The sequence below is a fragment of the Mesocricetus auratus genome, unplaced genomic scaffold, assembly GCF_017639785.1.
Source record: "Mesocricetus auratus isolate SY011 unplaced genomic scaffold, BCM_Maur_2.0 Super-Scaffold_100021, whole genome shotgun sequence".
In the NCBI taxonomy this organism is placed as follows: domain Eukaryota; kingdom Metazoa; phylum Chordata; class Mammalia; order Rodentia; family Cricetidae; genus Mesocricetus; species Mesocricetus auratus.
Window position 1 is genome coordinate 27225375 of NW_024429202.1, and position 17895 is coordinate 27243269.

General features: G+C 46.9%; 1 protein-coding gene across 1 annotated transcript in view; it reads left to right on the forward strand.

Moving 5' to 3' along the window:
- Positions 1-3044: 3044 nt before the first annotated feature.
- Plekhb2 (pleckstrin homology domain containing B2) overlaps positions 3045-17895 on the forward strand; it is a 31523-nt gene continuing 16672 nt past the window's right edge. Inside the window, exons 1-4 of the mRNA XM_040729137.1 lie at positions 3045-3177; positions 14914-14958; positions 16568-16720; positions 17262-17364. Coding sequence (XP_040585071.1) covers positions 14922-14958; positions 16568-16720; positions 17262-17364 — 293 coding nt within the window. The 5' untranslated portion in view covers positions 3045-3177; positions 14914-14921. The remainder of the gene's footprint in view (positions 3178-14913; positions 14959-16567; positions 16721-17261; positions 17365-17895) is intronic.

Below are 17895 nucleotides of genomic sequence, written 5' to 3' on the forward strand. Positions count from 1 at the left end.
TATACATGGGGAATTTATTAGAATGACTTACAGGCTGTGCTCCAGCTAATCCAACAATGGCTGGTTGTGGATGAAAAGTCCAAGAATCCAATAGTTGTTCAGTCTGAGAGGCTGTATGTCTCAGCTGGTTATCAGGGTGTGCTGGAATCCCAAAGAAGTAGACTCCAACGCTAGTGAAGGAATGGACGTGCTAGCAAGGTGATAACAAGCAGGTAAAGAGCAAAAGCTTCCTTCCTCCATATCCTTATATAGGCTTCCAGGAGAAGGCACGGCCCAGGTTATAGGTGTGTTTCCCACCTTAAGACTCAAGGCTCATCTTCCTATTTCAAATTAAGCAAAAATCCATCACAGGTGTGCCCTCCATTTTAACTCCAGATGCAGTGAAGTCGATAACCAAGAATAGCCATCGAGCACTTATAAAACAAGACAAGTCCATGCTCATTCGGAGAGCATCCTTTACAACAGTAAAGTACAGGAAGCTCTGGCTGCTATTCTGGTATCTGGGACAAATAGTTGTGCTGAACTTTTATAGCCTAAGGATGGGGCTGTTTCTGCCCCAGGACAAGATACAATCTGAGCAAGGCTGCTGTTTATTCCAAGTATGGTCTGAGAGAGTTTCCCTTAACAAGTTCTAATCTGTCTTAGGGCATTGTGACACTACTGTAGAAGAATCTACACTTTATCCAACAGGCTCAGACCTCCATCCATTTGACCCCTAGTAACTCATGATGTCTTTACAAAGCCAATCACAAGATAAAAATAACCCATGCTGTAAAATGTATTCCTTACTGTCTTGAAAATCAAAAGCAAGCAAACAAAAATTATTCCTTAACCGATGAGCTGCCCCTCTAGTCATCTAGATATGAGCCTGTGATGGTTATTGTGAATTGTCAGATCTGAGGGAATCTAGAGTCACCAGGGAAATCGTATGCCTCTGGAGGAGATTGTGTTGGGTTGATGGATGGGTGATGACCCATCTTAAGTGTGGATGTGACCATTCCTAATGTTAGGAACCCTGGACTGTATAAAATGGAGAAAGTGGGCTGAACGTCGATGTGCATTCTCCCATCTTTGATTCCTAACTGTGGGTATAATGTGACCAACTTCTTCAAGTTCCTGCACCAGGACTCCCCTGCCATGATGGACTATGTACCCTGGAACCGTGGGCATGCTGACCCTTTCTTTCTTAATTGCTTTTGATAGAATTTGTTTGCTCAGCTGTTTTGGGGCAGAGTTTTACTATGTCTATCCTGGAACTCCCTGTGTACACTAGGCTGGTCTCGGGCTGACAGAGATCAGCTTGTCTCTGTTCCCAAAGTGCTGCAAAGAAATGGAACCATACAGTCATGCAAAGATTTGTACAGAAATGCTCATAAAAATTGGCCGGTCACTAGGAGACAGGTAATTGAGCTTATGGTTGTAAGAGCTTGAGGACAAATTTCTACCATTTTTCAAGCACAGCCATTATTTAAAATTATAGCTGGTGAAAGTATTCTCTGTACAAGCCTGGTGACTTTAGTTCAGTCCTTGGAACCTACAGGGGGAGAAGAGAAGTAATGTCTGAATGCTGTCCTCTGACCTCCACAAGTGTGCTGTAGTATACGTGCACCCTCCCCTCCCCACACTCACAATGAAGTGCAAAACTGCTCTTCAAGGTGTTGGTGCTTTCAGGATATCTGCACTACCCCCAATAAGATAGGAGCTCTGATAGCTTCCTGTATTTGCCATGCTTGCTGTGGAGTTATCTATGGGTCAATGTGATGGAGAGTCTTTTTTCCTCAGTTGAAGTTCCCTCTTCCCAGAGGATCCTAGTGTGTGTCAAGGTGATGAAAACTGACCAGCGCAGCATCTGTAGTTCTATTGGTGTAGGTGAGCATAGGCTGCCCTGCGACCTGCAAGCACCTTCCCCTGGTCTCCTTCCTCGTGGGGGCAGCACACAGCATCTCCTCTCCTGTAGGTAATTTGGGGTCAGGCATTTCTTAGTAGTAGAGCAGATAAACAAGTCCATCTTAAACCAGCTTTGGGTGTGAGCTGTGAGGGCAAGTTTTTCTTTGAGCTGGACAATTACAGGAAAACTCCTGTTTACTGTCTCATGTATAAGCATATGCTTAAAGCTATAGGATATACGACCCACCAACAAAGATGGTCCAAAGCTATTTAAAACTAAGCCCATCTGCCAGTCACCGTGGGGGGGGGCTATCTAATTCTATCCATCAGGGGAATCTGCTCCTCTCTCTACCCAAGCTCATAAAAAGAATGCTCCAAAAGGATATGGGGTGGAGGCTGCTGGTGGTCCTGAGTCTTATGCTTGCTCAAGCCTGTTCCCATTCTGGGGAGTATATGCTACACATTTTCTTTTTAAATAAATGGACACTTACAACACTTCTGTGCCTTGTCCAATACACAAGGCACTATCATTCAAAAAGTATGGTAGTAATTTTTTTTTGAAACAGGATCTCATGGATTCCCATCCTGGCCTATGTAGCCAAGGATGACTGTGGGCTTCGTGTCTTCCTACCTCGTTTCCTCGTTTCCCAAGTGTTGCAATTACAGCTGTGTACCACCAAGCCCTCTTTATGAGTGTCTTTTTTTTTTTTTTTTTTTTTTTTTGTGACAATGGCTACGTAGCCCAGACTGGCCTCAAACTCGTGATCCTCTTGACTCAGCCTCCACAGTTCTGGGTCCTGTGCTAACACACCCAGGATCCTTCCTCATTCATTTCTTTAATCGTTATATTTTACATTCTAATTTATAACAATTCTATGTGACTTATTGCGAAGGATTCCAGCTTTGTTCCTTAGTTGCTGTTTCAGTTTTGACATCCCCATTTTCTAGTTTTTGAGCACGCCTGCTCTCATTTCTGGCTCCGGGATGTTCCAGGCTCGGCTCGCCCTTGGTTTACCCCAGTTACGCAGTCATACACTTCTCCGGGAAGCTGTGTTTAGAGGCCAAGTTCAGGATACTTAGAACTGCCTTTTGAGCTGATTACTAAGCCCCAGTTAGCAGCAACTCCTCAGACGCCGCTCCGGCCCTGCACCCTGGCGGGCACCTGCCTCCCGCGCATGCGCGCCAGGCGGTGACGCAGGACCTGGACTTGCGCGTTCAGCAAAGAGCAGAAGAAGCCGGCGACCTTGCGCTCTCTGCCTGATTCCTGCCTAGCGGACCGAACATTCGCAGGTGACGGTGCCCGCGGCGCCCCACTAAGCCCGCGTGCGACCCCTTCCCGGGACCTCCCCTGTCGGAGTACCCCATCCGGCCCTGCTCCACGCCCCCCGGGGGGTTAGTCCCCTTCGCCAACACTCCAAGCCCGGCTCTCGGGAACTCCAACCTTGCTGGCCGCGCCCACTTCCTCAGCCTCACGTCCTCTCTTCGGTGACCCCTCTCAGCCCCTGTTCCTTCTCCCGTCCCCAAAGTCCACCCCCCCCCCCCGTTCTTGCTCTCTTCCCTTTCTCGAATGTCTCCGTTCTGACCCACGCCCCTCCCTCTTCTCTAATGTCGTCCTTCCTGATTGTATCCCGCCCCCCACCAGCTCCTGCCTCTCCAGAGCCCCTATCCTGATTGCATCCCTCCATCTCCTGTCTCCCCTTCCCTGTGCCCAGTGTCCCTCCTCCTGGCTATATTCCCCTTCGAGGTCCCCGTCTCTTCCCCGTTCCCTGTTCACTGTCTGCATCCTGATCTGTCTTCCTTGCAGTCTTTCTTTCTGTTTTGTCCAGCTTAGCGCCCCTTCCCCTTTCCCTGGGTCCCTGCGGGCTTCCCCAGTGTTCCCCACCATGATCTTTAACTGCCCTGCCCTGCGTCTGGTCCAGTCTCGTGCCCTCCCCTTCTCCGAGGTCCTTTCCGGGCTCCCCAAAGGCCCACATCCTGGTTGTATCCTCCCCAACCCAGACCATCCTTCCCCGTGTCCCCTATCCCAATGGTATCTTCCGTAGAGCCTCTTAGTCCTGACCCCCCCCTTCTCCACCTATGGCGGATGACGTGGTGTTGGGGCGCTCTGCTGAGAATGGGACCTCTCGGCCCCCCACAAGGAACCCCTACTGCCTCACTGAGACCCTGCCATTGCCTGGCTCTGGTGGGCCCTCCTGTTCTACTGCACTTCATGGCCTGTGGTCTTACACCGTCTTTAATTCTAGACGTTTGATTGTGCAAGCGTTAACTCCTTTTTGCTACATTTAATTGTTATGCAGCTAGATTGAGACCTTGGGAGGTCAGGGATTTTATTTGGGGTAAGCAGAAATTGTTTGTCGTATCTTAACTTTCAGATGCAGAGTGGTTTTTACAGAGAGACCTCATGAAGAAGTGGAGTAATTCCCAGTGTTTTCGAGGGGTGGAAAGGTTACAGATTTTAGAGACTGCATGACTAATTCAGAACACACTGATTAATTCCTCCTAAGAAGCGCTCTCTCTCTCTCTCTCTCTCTCTCTCTCTCTCTCTCTCTCTCTCTCTCTCTCTCTTTCTGTGTGTGTGTGTGTGTGTGTGTGTGTGTGTACTAGAATAGGAAGACTGGTCTCTTGTGGTCTTCGAGGCAACCAGTGCAGGAAGTGACTTGTCCCACTTTACAGGAAACAGTAAGGTGGCAGCTGGGATTTACTGCCTGCTGCCTTAGGGTGATGTATGTTTGCTGAAGGAATCATTGACCAAACATGGCTGTGTGTCTGCCAGCCTGTGCTGTGGGTTTGCCCTCCTGAGTAGAGAAGGGCATGTAGCTGGGAGTACTGTTGCTGCTGGCTCCTTTTTTTAGGGTGTTTGGAGTGTTTCCTGGGCCTGACTCTGGGTGGTCCATAGGATATGGTTAGGACAGATGGCCTGAGAAGAGACCCTCCAGCCAGCCAGGTTTCTCTAGTGTCTGTAATATTTATTCTGTGTCTGAGAGGTTTCCTAGTGTTCTTCCTCAGGGCAGGAATCAAAGGTGTTTTCCTGTTAGACACACAGTAGGTGTTCAGTAAAATTAAGGGTTATAGCACAACTTTGTAAGTAAATTCCCTGACAATAAAGACTGAATTTACGAAATCAGTGGGTCCTCTCACTGTGTTCGTCTACTGCCCCTATCTCTTATCTATCTCTGGAAACGAAACCTTTAAGTTGTAGGTTTGCAGAGAGCCAGTGATCTGAGAGGGAGGTGGTGTTCACACCTTTGAACACCCTCCAATAAGTCAGCTGCAGTTGGCAGGTGATAGAGCAAGGGGGAAACAGAGGCAGTCCGCCATTCCACAGTCCGCCATTCTAGACTCAGTCTTGGCCTTCTGGTTGGGAGGTCAGCCTTGACCCGACCAGATGATGTCTGTGCATTCCTCCTTATTGTCTGCCTTTCTCCATTACAGTCTCTGTTTAACTGGGTTTGGACATTCTTAAAATACCAAGTCCTGTGTTCCTCCTGGTGCCTCCTGGGCCAGGGGTTAACTCAGAACAGCAGACCATGAACAGGGATGTGTACAGATTCCTTTCTACAATACATGTTACCAATTTGTCCTTAAACTATAGAGGATAAAAGTGCTCTATCTGCCATTCCTGTCCCTCGTCATTCCCTATTGTTAGTAATAAGTGGTATCTGTGAGTACTGACTGTATCATGTGGATGGAGGCATCCTGCTGCCCTGCATTTATATTAGTTCCTATAAGGAACTTCCTAGCGTGAACATACCATTCGCAACCCAGCGTTTAGATTTGTCCCTGTAAGGAACTTCCTATCATAAACTTCCTAGCATAAACATACCATTTGCAACCGTAAGAAGTCAGGCCGATGAGATTGGTAAAGAAAAACCAGCGAAGTTTCCCTGAGGCCTGCAGGGCTCAGGAACCAGGAAGCAAGAAGACTGGGTCAGAGCTGAGTGAACTCTCTTAGGGGTTTGTTTTTATCTGAGAGATAGTGTTATGAACTGTCTTAACCTTTTGTGAAATCTGAACAGTTTTTTGGTTGTGTTGTTGTTGTTTTAAGCACACCCTATAAAAACAGCACATTCCTTTGCTATTTGTTGCATCTTTTCTCCTGTCAGAGTGGCAGCTCAGAAGTTTGCTCCTGCTTGCTAGAGGTGGGGTGAGTGGGCGAATGGGAAGTAGGTTCTCCTTGACTCCTGAAAACTTGACTGTGCTTTTAACTGGTGTTTTATATGTGACTTCTTTCTTTTTTCCGGCCTTTCTTCTGTAATAGTGGATGACAGACAAATGAAAAAATTACTTGATTAGTGTCAATAACTACCCAAAACTTAGTATGAACTGAGACAGGAAAGATGTAACTAGTTGATATTTCTTGTACAACCCAGGACCGTCTGCTCAGGGGTAGCCACATCCACAGTGGTTTGGGCCCTCCCACATCAATTATTAATTTTTAAAAAATGCCCTACTGACTTGCCTGTAGGCAATCTGATGGAGGGTTTTTCTCAATTGAGACTCCCCTTCCCAGGTAACTCCAGTCTGTGTCAAGTTGGCAAAACCAAAACAGCACATACACCAAAACAACAACAACAAAATCAACCTAGATGAAATCTACCTACTTGTAGTTTATTTTCTAATAATTCTCATTGCCTTCAAACTGGAGAGAGGAACTTTAGTTACTGTATTATAGCAACTGAAAGTCAGGAAGCAAGATTATGATCACATGTTTTTAAAATTCATGAAGATTAATGTTTCTAAGTATAGACTTTGGACCCAGAAGACCTGTATTCAAATCCTGTCTCAACTCATCACATTGGGCAGCTTACTTGGCTTTCTGAGCCTTGCTTTTTCATCTGTAAAGTGAAAATATGCCATCTACTCGACAAGATTATAGAAAATATGGCTGAAATAATGTACAAGTTTTTGACAAGGTACCTGACAGAAAAACTCAACCCAAGGTAGCTATTTCTACAGCAAGTTAAAAGTACTGTGAGAGTCAATTTCAAACATACACACTGATTATTAATACTGACTGTCATCTTGACAAGATCTGGCATCACCTAGGAGTCAGAGCTCTGAGCTGGCCTGTGAGGGAGTGTCTAGATTGGGTTAACTGCGATGGAAAATCCACTCTAAATGTGGATGGTACCACCCAGTGGGCAGTCAAAAGAAACTGAGCTCAGCATCAGCATCTCTCTCTGCTTCCAACCAACAGATGTAATGTGACCAGGTGCTGTATATCCCCTCAGCCTCAATCTGAAATAAACCCTTTCCTCCTTAAATTGCTTTTGTCAGTTATTTTGTTACAGCAATGAGAAAAATAATTAATATACCTACCCCCAGGATACATGACCGAATCAGTCTCTGAAAGAACAGAAATATTTCAGTTTCTTTGCTTGGCATGCTGAGTTCCATATGCTCTATAGCTTATCCCTTCGTGTCACAACTATTTATTATGTATGTCACTGTATATCCTATTACAGGATCCATATGTAAGTTGAGATTCACCATAGTTAAGAGACTCTGGAACATTAGAGAGAATTGATTTTTAGAGAGACTTTACATATTTTAAGAAACTTGTTCCTCCCCAAAAGCCTCGTGGTGGTGGCACATGCCTTTAATCCCAACACTCCAGAGTTAGAGGCAGGTGGATTTCTGTGAGTTCAAGGCCAGTCTGGTCTACAGAGTAAGTTCCAGGACAGGGTCTAAAGTTACACAGAGAAACTTGTCTGGAAAAACCAGAAAAGGAAATTTAGTACTTTTAATTGTTATTGTTGAATTTTTAGTGAGGTAGGACTTTTAAAAATTAAAATGTTTTACATTGTGCTGTTATCATTAAATACGAAACTTTGGGGACAAACAAAAAAGGGAAGGTTATTGTTTCATAGTATTATATTCGTGTGTCAAGTTGACAAGGGGTAGTTGTTTTGGTTGGTTTCTGTAAACTTGTCACAAGTTATAGTTACCTGAGAAGAGGAAACACTCTTGATAAAATGCCATTAGATCAACTGTAAATAATTTGAAGGAAATTTTCTTGTTTAATGATTGATACGGATGGTGCCACCCCTGGACAGGCGGTCTTGGGTTGTGTAAGAAAGCAGACCCAGCAAGCCACCAAGGAACAAGATGATAAGCAGCGTTCCTCCATTGTCTTCTGCTCTGGTTTTTGCCTTGAGTTCCTGTTCTGGTTGTAAGAAGTCAGGGAAGGCCATATGCAGGTGTAGTCTCAGTTGCAGTAGATGCTCACCGATGGAAGGGATCATGGAGAGAAAATGAAGCATCATGTGGCAAGGTCAGAGTCCCTGAAGAACTTCTCCCTCCCTTTGATGATGGACTATGATGTGGAACTGGAAGCAAAATAACCCTTTCCTCTCCAAGTTGTTCTGGTCATGGTGCTTTATTGCAACAATAGAAACCCTGAGACAGTGTATTTGGAGGTAATTTTGATGTGTTGGTGTAAAACCTACTTCTTGCCTCAAAGGGAATATGGTGGTTTGCTATTAGATACATATGAGTAACTACCGTGGCCCCAGAACGTGGATTCATTTTTCCCTGGGTAACAAGTTCCAGCTGAACAAACAGAACAAACAAAGCCTCAAGTTCAGGCACATTGGTGGAACATCAGTTAGGCAGCCTACAGCACATGAGGAAAACTAGAGACCTAGTGGTCTGCTCAGTCAACAGTGTAGAGGCGTTGCGCCTGGTGAAAGGAGATTAAGTCAGTGGGAGGTGAATGGGACCCAAGATGATTTGTCTCTGGATCTGTAACATTCCAACTCTCCACAGTAGGAGAGCCTTAATTAGTGCACCAGCCTTGTAGAATCTTTAAGGTAAATCTGTGTTGTTGTTTTCTTCCTGGGTTCTGCAGTTCACAATTACGTGTTTGTACGTATTGAGGCAATGTGTACATACACTGAAAAGCCTAACATTACATTAGGCCTTACAGTAGCAACACCACTAAGGACAACCATTTCACCTTTTTAAGCTGCCCTTTTGATGTCGCTCTACTTCTATTTTTATATATATGATAAAATGTCTGTTGATGTCGATGTGTGGTTTTGTCATTGAGTTTGTGTTTGTGTGTGTTGGGGACTGACCCCAGGATGTGGGAAGAGCTCTGATTTTGAGTTGTAATCCCCAGTGATCTTTTGAAGTCTCACCATGTGAGCCTTGTGCTTAGCCTGCAAGGGTGTCTGTGCACCACAAGCATGAAGCACCTGCAGAGGCCAGAAGGAGGTGTCAGAATCTCTGGGACTGGAGTTACAGGCACACAGCTACCGTGTGGGTGCTGGGAACTGAACCTGGGTCCTCTGGAAGAGCAGCCAGTGTTCTTAGCTTCTCAGCCGTCTCTTCAGCCCCGGTTTCTAGCATTGTTGATGAAGATGTACTGTGTTTTGCAGATTGCTACTCCTTGGTGGGACTTTCTGTTTCTTTTCCCCAGTATTCCAAAGTTTCATTCGCCTATTTTACTAAGGATTTGTTTATTTACTTACTTATTTTTGTGACAATGTCTCACTCCTTAGCTCTGCCTGGTCTGGAATTCACCATGAACATAAAGAAGTCCTCAAATTTGCAGAGGTCCACTTGTCTCTAGGCAGTAGAACCCTAGGATTAAAGGCACATGCTCAACTAGTTTCAGGAGCTTAGGCAACAACAAAGCATGCTCGTGTGCGTGTGTGTGTGTGTGCGTGTGTGTGTGTGTGCATGTGTGTGTGCGTGTGCGTGAGTGTGCGTGCGTGTGTGCGTGCGTGTGTGTGTGCGTGCGTGTGTGGTGTGTGTGTGTGCGTGCGTGTGTGTGCGTGTGCGTGTGTGTATGTGTGTGTGTGCGTGTGCGTGCGTGTGCGTGTGTGTGCGTGTGTGTGAGTGTGTGCGTGCGTGTGTGTGTGCGTGCGTGTGTGTGCGCGTGTGCATGTGTGTGTGCGTGTGTGTGCGTGTGTGTATGTGTGTGTGCGTGTGTGTATGTGTGTGTGTGCGTGTGTGTATGTGTGTGTGCGTGTGTGTGTTTGTGTGTGTGTGCGCGTGTGTGTGTTTGTGTGTGTGTGCGTGTGTGTGTGCGTGCGTGCGTGTGTGTGTGAGTGTGTGTGCGTTTGTGTGTGTGAGTGTGTGTGTGAGTGTGTGTGAGTGTGTGTGTGCGTGCGTGTGTGTGAGTGTGTGTGTGAGTGTGTGTGTATGTGTGCGTGTGTGTGCGTGTGTGTGTGTGAGTGTGTGTGTGTGTGTGTGTGCGCATATGTGCGCGCACACGGTGTTCATGGATCCAGGAGAGGGCATAAGATCCCCTGGAACTGAAGTTGTACATGGTTGTGAACTGGCTGTCATGACTGCTGGGAACCGAACTCTGCAAGACCCGTGTATGCTCTTGTCTGCTGTGCCTCCCTCCAGAGCTCCAAGGACCTTTTAAAAGTTCTGAGGAACCTAGCGCTGTGTTGTTCTGGAAAACACCTATCTCATACTATTTCTTTGCTCCTTCTCTGTGGTTTGTTTCTGAAATCATATACACAGGCTATTTTTAGTCATTTATTATTTATTGATGCTGAAGGTTGAGTCCAGAGCTCTTCTCTATGCCATGCTATGCTATGACTGGGCTATAGCTTTAGTTCCTAGCAGATTTTTTTTTCCCTTTAAAATTTTTATTTAAGGCCGGGCGGTGGTGGCGCACGCCTTTAATCCCAGCACTCGGGAGGCAGAGGCAGGCAGATCTCTGTGAGTTCGAGGCCGGGCTGGACCGATAGCCTCCGAAACAATACAGAGAAACCCTGTCTCGTAAAAACCAAAAAAAAAAATTTTTTTTTTTATTTAAGCTGGGCAGTGGTGGTACACACCATTATTCCCAACACTCCACAGGCACATACATGTTACATATATAAATCAGATTACAACTGGAGGGAGTTAATTCTCTCCATTCACCATTTTAGAGTCTGGGAATGGGGACTGAACTCGGGTCATCAAGCTTGACTGCATTGTTGCTTAACCATCTCTGGAGCCCTTCCTTTTTCTGAGAAAAAGATACTGTCAGTACCGCCGCCTCCTCTTCCTCTTTCTCCCTCCTTCCCTCTCTCTCTTCCTCCCACCCTATTTGGTCCTCCTTCCCTCTGTCCCCTTTTTCCTGGTGCTGGGGAGTGGAACCCAGGGTGCACAGGTTCCAGGCAAGTACTATGTAACTGACTGAGATACATCCCAGGCCTATTGCATGTTTGATTGTGGTTATTTAAACCCAGAGCTCTGAATGGTCTTAATTTTAGAACATTCTGGTTTTGATTTTTTGGGATACAGTATGTGTTATTTCTTTGACAGTGATGATGCTGGTGTTTTTATGGCAGGAGCCTGGGCCTTGGCAGCACTAACAAGCCAAACAGACACTGTTCCTCAATACTCCAGTTAGACAAACAGATGGTAGTAAAAAAGCCACACACCCCCTTCCACCATATCTGCCTTTAGGGCCTGGTATGAGGTTTATATTTATTCATTTTTATATTTATTTACCTTTGTTTTGCATATAAGGGTGTTTGTGTGCATTGGTATACTACATGCATATAGTACCTTCAGAAGCCAGAAGGTGTTGGATGCCATATGACTGGAAGTGTTGTGAGCCCCCGTGTGGGTGCTGAGAATTGAACCTAGGCCCTGCTCTTAACTACTGAGCCATCTGTGCCCCCCCCCCCCAGGTTAGGTTGAAATAGGTTAGGAAGTATGCATAGCTAAGCAGTTCTGGTCAAGTTCTGCATCATCGACTCATTGGTTGAGCACTGGACTGCTGCAAGGTGGTCTGACAAGTCAGAACTGAGAGGATTCTGTTTCGGGGAGACTCGCCTCCCCTCTAGTGGAATTGGCCTTTCCCTTCCAGCATGAGATGCCTGAGAAAATTCCAGTTCTCCAGAGACCATTGTTTTTAAAACTTCGTGGCCAGGGGTCGAGGTCAGGATATAGTGGCCTTCTGCAATGTTTACTAAGGACTGCTCTCTGTGTATCTTAACTTACTTTCACTGGTGAGGAAGGCCTGGCAGGCGCCACATGTTGCTTTTGGCCTGCAGCCAGAGGCCAGCCAGGATAGGCTGCTGCTGATAGTAGATGCTGGTAAATAGTGCTTACAGGTAGTGGTACCAGGAGTACTGCCCAGGAGACCAGAAGACAGAACGGCCCGTGCTTCCTTATTCTGTGCTGAATCACATGGCATCGCCCCCCAGCTTCAGTGTCTCCAGAATACGCCCTCTCTGACCTGGGTGAAGAGCCACCTGTGCCACAGGGTGCTCCCATTGACATGGCTTCTTCTGTGTAAGAGCCTGTCTAACAAGCCTCAGTACATTCCTCAGCTTGTGAACCCAAGGGCTGTTTTCTCCAGGGCCATTTTCTTAGCAGCCAAATTCAGGTTGCCTTCAGGCCTGCTCCTAGCTTTCCTTGGTTACCAGTTTCAGTAGACCCAAGCCCTCCACCCAGTGTGTGGTGTGGTCTTAACATGCCTGTCTTAACATCTTCGATAGTAAATGCGACACATCATCCCTCTCAACACATAGCTTTCATTACCTAGTGGAAGGATGGTATGATATAGAATTAAAGATAGAGCTAGATAGTTTTTGTTGTTGTTTTGTTTTGTTTTGTTTTCTTTTATTCCATTTCCTATCCCCCCAGTTTTATGGAATCAAGCTCATAGTGAAATGTGTGGTTTTTTTCCCCCTGTAATACATTGTGTTGGTTGATTTTTGTCAGCCAGACACGAACCTAGACCTGTAAGGGAAGAGGGAATCTCACTGGAGGAACTGCCTCCCTCAGAGTGGCCCATAGGCACGTCTGTGAGGAGTTGTCTTGGGTAATGGTTAGTGTGGGATGGCCCTGCTCTCTGTGTGGGGCCTTGGTTATGTAAGAAAGCAGGCCACGTAAGCATGTGAAGGGAGCCAGTAGGCGGTTCCCACACGGCTTCTGCTTCAGTCCTAGCTTCCAGGTCCCCGCTCTGGCTTCCCTCAATGGACTATGACCATGAGTATGTAAGGCGAATAAAACGTTTCCTCACCAAGTTGCTTTTGGTTAGTGCTGCATCACAGCACTAGAAGGCAAACCAAGACAAGTGTTTTCTAGCAGAGACCCACTTTAAAGTATTTCACTTGATCATCATTTAGCCTTGACTAGGTTGACTTTCAGTCCTCCTGCTTCAGCCTCTACGGGGGTTATAATTCTGTGCTACTACTCTGGTGTTCTGCCAAGAGCAGCCCGTACTCTTAACTGCTGAGCCATCTCTCCAGCCCATTCCAGTGAGGGCATGTGTGTGCACACCCGTGTTGCCACAGCGTGTGTATGGACAGTTTGTGAGAGTCGGTGCTCCTCTTCCATCCTGTAGGTGCTGGGCGCACTCAGGTCAGCAGGCTTGATGGCTAGTGTCTTTAACCACTAAGCCATCTGGCTGGCACCATCTCTGCATTTTAACAGTAAGCTTCTTACGTGTCCTGCCCTGAACTATAACGAACTCACTCACAAGAAACATTGGGTCCTTTTAGAGGACACTGGCATTAAACATACACCTGGGCACTGGGAATAAGTGAGAATTTTCTGCATTCAGTTGAAGGTTGACAGGGTGTCCCTCGATCAGAAGCTACTGTTTAGGAAGGTTCTACAGCTAATGCCTTTTTTTTCCTATCTATTTTTGAGTTTTACGTGTGTGTGTGTGTGTGTGTGTGTGTGTGTGTGTGGTATAATTGTATGTGTATGTATATATGTGTGAGGGCACAAGTTTCTGCAGATGCATGTGTGGGAGATGGGGTATCTTATTGATGTTTCTTTGCCTTATACATTGAAGCAGGGTCTCATATTTATTTTCTTAATAAATTTATTTATTTATTTTACATCCCTATCGCAGTTTCGCCTCCCTCCTCTCCTCCCAGGCCCTTCCCCTCTCCCCTTCTGTTCCCACCCCCCATTCCACTCCTCCATTTCTGTGTAGGGAAGGGCAGGTCTCCCATGGATATCAACAAAATATATCATATCAAGTCGCAGTAAGACTAGGCACCTCCCCCTTTATTAAGTAAGGCTGAGCAGCGCGACCCAGTATGAGGAGTAGGGTCCCAAAAGCCAGTAAAAGAGTCAGAGACAGCAAGGCAGGGTCCCTTATTGAACCAGAGCTTGCCAGTTTGTCTGGTGTGTCTAGTCAGCTTACTCTAGGGATCCCATTTCCACCTCTGTATTGGGATTACGGTGGGCCACCATGCCCAAATGGCATTTATATGGTTGCTAGGAATCCAAACCCTGATCTTCATGCTTGCATGGCAAATCCTCTCTCTAGCCAGGGACGCTTTTGAAGCATGTGTCTTTAAATGTGTGAATGCCTGTCTTGCTCCTTTTGAATCTGGATTCTGCTGGCCTGGAATCAGTTTCCCAGATCTCTGGTTTCTCTTCTTGCTTAGAATAGTTTTTTTTTTTAACTTGACGAGTGGTTCTGTAGCATGAGCACATGCCTAGAAAGGAAGTGAAACAAACACATTGAGCTTAGTCTTCAGTGTCTAGGATGAGGCTGGGATCACATTCAGATCCTCTGGAACTGGAGTTACATGTGATCGTGAGCTGCCAGGTGGGCTCTGGAAATGAAACTTCAGTCCTCTGGGAGGACAACAATTGCTGAGCCATCTCTCTAGTCCCCAGGATCCTTAGTTTTATGACATTAAATATATGTCTTTTTCTTGAAGACCCAAGGTTTTCTGCCTTGATCTAGCCACTCACTCAGTCAGCTAACACCAGTGAGGCATGACCAGACATGTTAGCCTGTGGAGGCAGCCGGACTCCGTCTCCAGGACACTGGGTGTATTGTGAGAAGTTTCAAGTCCTTTTCAGAGCTGAGTGTCAGTGTTCCTGGGGCTGCCTGTTGGGACTCAGCGAGGTGGGAGGAAACGTGGGTGGTGTGGCCCTGTGGACGAGGCACTTGATAAATGTTGAGTTGTGTGAGGTCATATGTCTATGAGCTGTTCCTCGGCTCACTCTAGAGGAGAGGGGGAGGAAACTTGAGCCAGATGAGCTGTCCTTTTCCTGACTCTTTAGCTCTGAACCTGTCTGCTCTTTCTCTTGCAGCTGAAGAGATGGCATTTGTCAAGAGTGGATGGTTGCTCCGGCAGAGTGAGTAGAGACACTTGAGTCTGCTAAAACAGATCCCATTTGCAAACAGTCACCTTGCATTTCCTCTGGGAAGTTTTAGAGCTGTGTGAACTGTCTGTGAAAACACCTATCAGGAACCAGGAAGCATGGAGGTCCCTGTTCCTTCCCGTTCCTCAGCGGTGTGTCCTATTATTCAGGATTGACTTGAGGCTGCTGAGCCTGACCACGCCTGGCCTCTGTGTGTGGGAAATACCTGCCCTGTGTAGGGTCTGAGAAGGATCAGCAGGGACTTGCCTTGATGGGCACACTGGCCTTTGGTTTCCAGAGGAACCTCAGTTCTTTGGGCTTGAGGTCCAGGCTCTAGACCTGGAAGCTGTGGGTGTGTCCTTCGTATACCAGCTGTTCATCTCCTAGGTTGTCACTCTGATGTGCTCTAAAGCAGGGAGAGCCAGTTACTGTAGGAGAGATCACATTCCTGCAGTTGACCACGCCCCAATGAAGATTGAACTGATCCACGTGACTAATATTGGGGAAAGGGGTCTAGATATTTATTTAGAGAGAGCGATCACTTACACGAAAAGCTGGGTCAGCGTTCTGTGGTCTCTGAACCCAGGCCAGAATCCAGGAGAGCGAGAGTGCCCACCTGCTCCTTCTTTTATCCCTGATTCTCCCACTTACTCGTGGCCACGCCCACTCGGGGCGTGGTCAACTGCAGGTATGGGATCTCTCCCTACAAGTTACCCCTTTCCAAACCTGGAGCTGTGCTGTGCTCCCCAGGTCTGTGGGTAGCCTTAGCCTAGACAGAGTGAGCAATGCCGGCTTTACCTGGTATTTCAGAGGGTAGCCTTAGTCCCAAAGGGCTGCCTTTTCTTGAGCTTTGTGCCCCCAAATTCCTACGGCCCATGGAGGGCCTTGCTCAGACAAGTCCTTTGCTAGTCCTTTGGCTGGCCTCTGGTTTTCTCCTTAGGCATTGCCATGCTCTTGGAAGGTGAGCCCTTATTTTCTCAAAGTTATTAACATTTTTGCGTATGTTTTTCCCATCCATGTCGGAATGCTGAAAGGGCCGATCTTGGGTGGGCCTTGTGCAGGTGTTCATAGCTGCTTTGTTCATGAGTACAGTGGCCATGTTGTATCCTGTTGTAACCCAGGAAGCCAGCTCCCAGGGTTGCACCCAGGGTAGCGAGAAGAATGCCTTCTCAGAGCAGCGAGGAACTTAGGAAATATTTCTTCTCTATCTTTAGGCTAGACTTTTCTATCTGGTGGGTCAGCCTGTCGAGTACTAGTTGTCACCTGCTGTATAGTCTCAGTGGCCTCTGGGCAGTATCCAAATGGCAGTGCTCCACAGAACCCTTCTCCGTCCTTTGGCTTTTACATATGTCCCGTCCCCTCTTCCTTGATGCTGCCTTGGAGGGGTGCAGTCTTAATTGTCAGTCTGCGTTTTCTTGTTTATTTCACGACTTGTGCTTTGCTTGGCTGCCTTCCTGGGCTTGTACTGTTAAAGTGGGAGTGGCCAGGCCATGTCTGTTTCCACCAGTCCTGTGGGGGTGGCTGGTTTCCTCTGTGCCTGCTGTGCCCTGGGGACAGCCTGTATTGTTTTAAACCAAAGGCAGCTCTCCCTGTTTCCCTGCAGGTACTATTTTGAAGCGCTGGAAGAAGAATTGGTTTGACCTGTGGTCCGATGGCCACCTGATCTACTATGATGATCAGACCCGGCAGAGTATAGAGGATAAGGTCCACATGCCAGTGGACTGCATCAATATCCGCGTGGGGCACGAGTGTCGGGGTAAGTGGCGCCCAGAACTGCCATGCCTCCCCCGTTAATGAGTCCACTTCCGGTATCAAGCGGGGCTCTGTCCAGGCAGCCATAGTGGGGATCGGGCACTCACACCATGAGCATCACGATAGATGGGTGTCTTGTTTCCCATTGCATCCCCTCGTCTTTGGACTGCTCGCAACCCCAAGGAAGGCAGAACCTCTCTTAGGCCATGCCCATTTTCTGATTTAGACATGGGATATGTGGGATCGTCTGGTCCGTTTCTTGAAACCATGATGAAGTATGTTGGATGCTGGAATCAGTCACCCTTTCTTCATGCTTACTTTACAGGGAACATATGGCATCTTCCTTGCCAGCCAGCTTGGTTGTTTCCCTGATGATCTAGTTAGGCCCCGGGTTATTTCCCATGTAGTGTGCTCTGTCTTGTTCTGCACTTGTGTGGGTCGTTATTCCTACACATGTGTAGGCAAGCAAAACAACGCAAAACAAAAAAACCAAAACCGAAAAGGCAAGCTACTGCGTGGTTCTTCATTCTGCTTGTTTCTCCTAGATATCCAGCCTCCAGATGGGAAGCCCAGAGACTGTCTGCTGCAGATCGTCTGCCGAGACGGGAAAACCATCAGTCTCTGTGCAGAGAGCACAGACGATTGTCTGTGAGTTTTGATTTCATTATGATTTCGTCTTGATTCATTAGTTGACAACGTATTTTCTGCTTTAGTTTCCACTTGTCAGGAAGGGAAAAGAATGGGAGTAGAGTTTCCCCCTAGGCTGGAACTGTAAGACAGAAATACAACAGGGGCTTTTCTTGGACCTAATTTCTTTCTTGTGGGTGTAATACCTCTGTGTGTGTGTGTGTGTGTGTAGATACATGTGTGCCATGGCAAGGGTGGAGGTCAGAAGACATTGGTATTGGTCCTCACTTTTCACCTTGGTTTTGAGACAGAGTCTTGTCTGTTCTTCATTGTATTTTCCCATGAGCTCCCAGAGGATCTCCTGTCTCCATTTCTCATTTCTCCATAGGAGTGCTGGATTATGTATCTTAGTGCTACACATCTGAATTTTTTACATGAGCTCTGGGGATTCAAACTTCATGGCCAATACTTTTACTTGTTGAGTCATCACCCTAGCCCCCTTTATTCTGTTTCTGTCCCTCTTGTTCAAGCAGTGTCGTGTTGAATAAGAAT